The 4,543-nt window shown below is 32.3% G+C and overlaps 1 protein-coding gene across 2 annotated transcripts; it reads right to left on the reverse strand.

Moving 5' to 3' along the window:
• Nucleotides 1-384: 384 nt before the first annotated feature.
• On the reverse strand, nucleotides 385-4,162 carry LOC125219505 (agamous-like MADS-box protein MADS2). 2 transcript variants are annotated; one of them, XM_048121495.1, is made up of 8 exons: nucleotides 3,712-4,162; nucleotides 2,468-2,546; nucleotides 1,969-2,033; nucleotides 1,778-1,877; nucleotides 1,568-1,609; nucleotides 1,451-1,492; nucleotides 1,204-1,346; nucleotides 385-657 (listed from the first exon to the last, which is right to left on the reverse strand). In XM_048121495.1, the coding sequence occupies exons 1-8, from the start codon at nucleotides 3,894-3,896 to the stop codon at nucleotides 570-572; spliced, it is 744 nt and encodes a 247-aa protein (XP_047977452.1). In that variant the 5' UTR covers nucleotides 3,897-4,162; the 3' UTR covers nucleotides 385-569. The 2 variants fall into 2 exon arrangements, with proteins under 2 accessions (XP_047977452.1, XP_047977451.1); XM_048121494.1 differs by having other exon boundaries at nucleotides 1,204-1,367.
• Between the last annotated feature and the right edge of the window lie 381 nt (nucleotides 4,163-4,543).

Raw genomic sequence — 4,543 nt, forward strand, 5'->3', positions numbered from 1 at the left:
ATGTAACCACAGATGCGTATTTTAATTTTATTTATGTTTGCTCTCGTTGTATTCTTTTTCAAATATTGTAATACAACGAAGATTTGCACATTGTATTATGTTGGTATTTTTACTTAATTTATTTGATGATAACATATTAAACATCAAAGTGCAAAAAATTAAAGCAAAATAGTGCTGATGTGGAAATAAGATAGACTGTAAGATAGGCTTTCCGTTGCAGGAAGATAAAATGTGGGATAAAATACTAACATGGGAGGAGAAAATGAGATAGGATGTGAGATAGAGCGAACCATTATAGAAGCTCTAACATGGGGAAAAGGCAACAGAATAGAGAACATCTAAATATTATAGCATACATACAAATTTGATTGAGAGTCTGAATAGTTAAGGCAAAACAGAGTCCCTGGTTTGGCCATGCATCAGTTTTTAATAAGTTTTGTGCATACATTTTAATAAGTTTTGATCGCATACATTATTTATGAATGTATCTAGAAAATACAAGAAATATATATCATATTATATGCTTCTTGTAGTAGGCTTGCAAAGTTATACTGTATTGCAAATAAGAGTCAGAGCATCCACCCAGGGACTATTCCGTTGGCGTTTTGAACATCCGTTGCTGCTGTCATCTGGCTCGAACTCACTGGATCACTATACCTATTTTCCCAAACCAAAAAACAAACATTAAAAAATAGTACTCTCTCTGTCCCATAAAAATTAGTGCATTTGAAGTGGCACGAGAATTAATGCACTATTGGTAAAGTAAGAGAAATGAGAAGAAGGGTAGTTAAAGTAGTGTTAGTGGATAGTGAAACCTACATTATTATTAGTTTTTAATGAGTTATAATAATGGGTTATAGAGGTATAAGTTGTAAATAAATTGATGTATACGAGTAATGAGTTGGAGACAACTTTATATAAATAGAAATGTTTATATTTTTATGGACGGACAGAAATGGAAAGTGCACATATTTTTATGTGACGAATGGAGTAGTTTTTAACCATTTTCCATAGATGAACTCTACAAAATGGTTATGGATTTTGGTAATAATTGACAGTCATGTATATTCACTCTATAAATACGTCTTTAAAGGAAATTGCCAGATTTATTCCATTGTCCATATCCATGCGTGCACATATAATAAAAGCCAACCATTTCAAATAAAAAAATAAACAAATCAATATTTTAAAAAACAATCTAACCCGATTTGGAGAGTAGAGTTGCAATCAAGAGGCTGAAAGAAGCCCTGGGATTGAGCGTGGTGATGAGCATAGTTGTTACTGTGCTCCCCACCTCCTCCTACCCACGATTGTTGAAGCTGATTTGCAGCATATATCTCTTCCAACTTACCATCAAAATTCATAAACTAGACAATTGTAATTATAATTGATGATTGCCTATAAATAAATAAAATGTTTATGCATTCTATACATTTTTGTGCAAACTAACCTTTCTCTCCAAAGCTTTGTTAGCGTCAAGCATCAACTTCTCCTGGACTCATAATTATTTATTACTAAAATTAAATACTATATGATCATAGTATAGAGAAAAAAAAATCAAATATACCTTTGATTGAAGATCAGAAAGCTGATCAAGCATAACCTGTGTCTGCACGTAAGTTAATGACGAAACTGAGAATTTAATTTTATCTCGCGTTTTCTCAACTAATATTTGTGATATAAAACTATCAATATGTAATGGCTATTGTAGTATCTTGTTTTGCAATAATATGTGCAAATAAAAACTAATTAAAAAACTATTTTGTTTCCAGCTTACTCTTGTAGATCTAATGTGTTTCAGTGATGTCTCCAATTGATGTTCAATGTGCTCAAGATCATTGATGTTCAGAGGCCCAAGATCATCACCAAGAAGTTGCCTGCATTATATAATTAATTACTAGAGTTTCAAATGTTATTGCATTATACACATATACTTGAGATAAAAAAAAGTGGACGAAAGTTTATCACCTTTGATATCGTTGGAGGGATTCATATTTGGCTTTAAGCTTAAGATACTCCCTATAGCTGCTTTGCTACAAAACAACAGTTCCAAACTTCAATTTGATATATCATTGAATATTCCATACAAGCACACAAGATGATTCAGTCTAAAGATAAACGCTTAAGTTTTTATTTATATATCAATCTACAATATTCTCTTTCTATATGTGTAATTGCGTATATTATTTTCATTTCCATATCAATATATTATATATATTCCATGGAATTGACATAAGACCAAATTTGCTACATCTATTTGTTCCACTCAATCTGAAATAATTCTTATTTAGGATTCTAATTCTAATTCCTTTCTTTTTCGAAATAAGGAAGGGTAAACCTCGTCTATTTTTAACACCATATAAACCATTTTTTCCAAAATTAGAATAGAAACATGTAACCCGCCCGAGGCAAGATCTTATTATCGTCTTATGTTGCATTCTCGATGTTTTAAAAGAACGCATAGTACCTCAATATCCTTGCCTGGATGGTTGACTTCTAAAGAACCATAACTGCATTTTTGGTACCTTTCAAGTGTCTTGAGCATGCTGCCAAAAAGGCATAATAGTGCAATTAGCTATATGTATATTGCAGGATAAGAGTGCGTAATGGAAATTAATTAATTCTCGCATTACCGGTCTCGAAATGAATTTCTGAATTTGCATAATAAATGCAATCTATAATAGGACTAACCGAATGTATAATGCTACTAGCTTCTAGCGATGAAAATGTAAATGGTAGGTCAAACAATTAATTAGTTTCACTATAAACATTAAATTTGTGGTAGATCTCCTAATTAACTTAAGTTGTTCATCATAAAACTTATCAGCCGTAGACTATGAAAGATTTACTCATCAAATAAAACCAGTTAGCTAGAATTTAGAAATTAGAAAGATTTTACTGAAAAAAAAAACAAATATCACCTCAACAGCCATGAAAATAAAACTCCATCTATGCATAATTGGTAAAGTAAGAGAAATGATGAGAATGGTAGTTAAAAACTAAAATAGTGTTAGCAGATAGTGGGACTCACATTATTGTTAGTGTTTAATGGTGGGTCCTAGTGGTATAAGTGTAAATAAATTGATGTATACATGTAATGAGTATGAGAGAACTTTCCATAAATGGAAATGGATAATTTTATGGGATGGACGAAAAAGAAAAATGCCCTTATTTTTATGGGACGAAGGGAGTACTTTAGCTAAACAAAATAGAAGTTTATTTTAATTGCAAAGTATAGATTAACCTTGTCAAAAGATGATCTTTCAAACCTGATGAAAACCAACAACTCCAACTGACTGCATTGTCTTTATTAATTGAATGGAAAGATCACCTTAAAAATCTATAAATAAATTGTTTGGTACTCCTGAACAAATCTTGTACAAATTCAATAAAAGGAATCAAGCTTGAAACCAGCTAAAAGTTGTCAGACTGGAAAATAATTCCTTAATTTCACGGATAACAGAAAATCACTATATTATCTGTCACGTTTCTCCCAATTACATCAAGGTTAGAAGCCAGAATCGAATCGATAAAAGTTGAGACGCAATTAAAACACTTTGACAGAATTCCAAATCACAAAAACTAAGTAATTAAAACATAAATTTGTCTTAATTGTAAGAATCAAGTAAAGAAAAACAAAAAAATCAACATGCTAAGAATTGAATTTCATACAAATTGGGGGGAGAGAGAGAGATAGGAGATATAATTTACTTTGATGTGCTGCAGAATTCATAAAGCTTGCCACGGTTGGAGAAAATGATAAGAGCAACCTCAGCATCGCAGAGAACAGAGAGTTCATAAGCTTTCTTGAGCAAACCATTTCTCCTCTTTGCAAATGTAACCTGTCTATTTATCTTGTTTTCTATCCTCTTAAGCTCCACTCTTCCCCTACCCATGATCCCTATTTATAATATATATACATCTAATTTAATAATTATGTAACTATTAAACCTTCACTTTCCTCTTTCTTCACCCAAGAAATTTCTTTAACTAAAAGGGTAACAATCTTCAAACCCTAAAAAGAAAAACTTAAAAAAGGACTGTTCTATTTATAGAAACGCTAGAACATGAGTTAAAATAACTGCGTGTGTGTGTGTGCTTTAGTGAGAGAGAGATCTAGAGAGAGAGAGAGGAAGGTGGATTTATTCTAGTGGAAGGAAGACTCTTTGTAACAAAGTTTTTATGATCATATAGCATGTGCAGTAGCAGATGGTTGGAGAGATGAAATTTAGGGTTCATGGATTTAACCAATGTCATTAAAGCGTGAACAATCAGGCGCGTGGGGCTCACGGTCAAGATACTTTGTTGGAGTGGATTAGACGCGCCCGTCAATGCGTGGTGGTGGATTATTACTGCCCACTGCTGAATCAAATCAGACAGCGTCACCAATAAAGTAGGCGCCACGTGTCGGGTGACCAATGGTTATTCGAAATCAGTGTTGATCAAAAGATCCATTGTTCCAGCAAGCTAACGAAATCGACCCAAATTTAGTTTGAACTTTCAGATGAAATTATTTTCTTTTTCAAAATTTAGATTTGCAATT

This window comes from Salvia hispanica, chromosome 4 (assembly GCF_023119035.1).
Source record: "Salvia hispanica cultivar TCC Black 2014 chromosome 4, UniMelb_Shisp_WGS_1.0, whole genome shotgun sequence".
In the NCBI taxonomy this organism is placed as follows: Eukaryota; Viridiplantae; Streptophyta; class Magnoliopsida; order Lamiales; family Lamiaceae; genus Salvia; species Salvia hispanica.

Coding starts and splice junctions, on each gene's coding strand:
- LOC125219505 (XM_048121494.1), bottom strand. CDS start 3,896: ATGGGTAGGGGAAGAGTGGAGCTTAAGAGGATAGAAAACAAGATAAAT. Junction 2,547..3,711: donor GAATTCTGCAGCACATCAAA/GTAAATTATATC, acceptor CCTTTTTGGCAG/CATGCTCAAGACACTTGAAA. Junction 2,034..2,467: donor ATCCAGGCAAGGATATTGAG/GTACTATGCGTT, acceptor GTTGTTTTGTAG/CAAAGCAGCTATAGGGAGTA.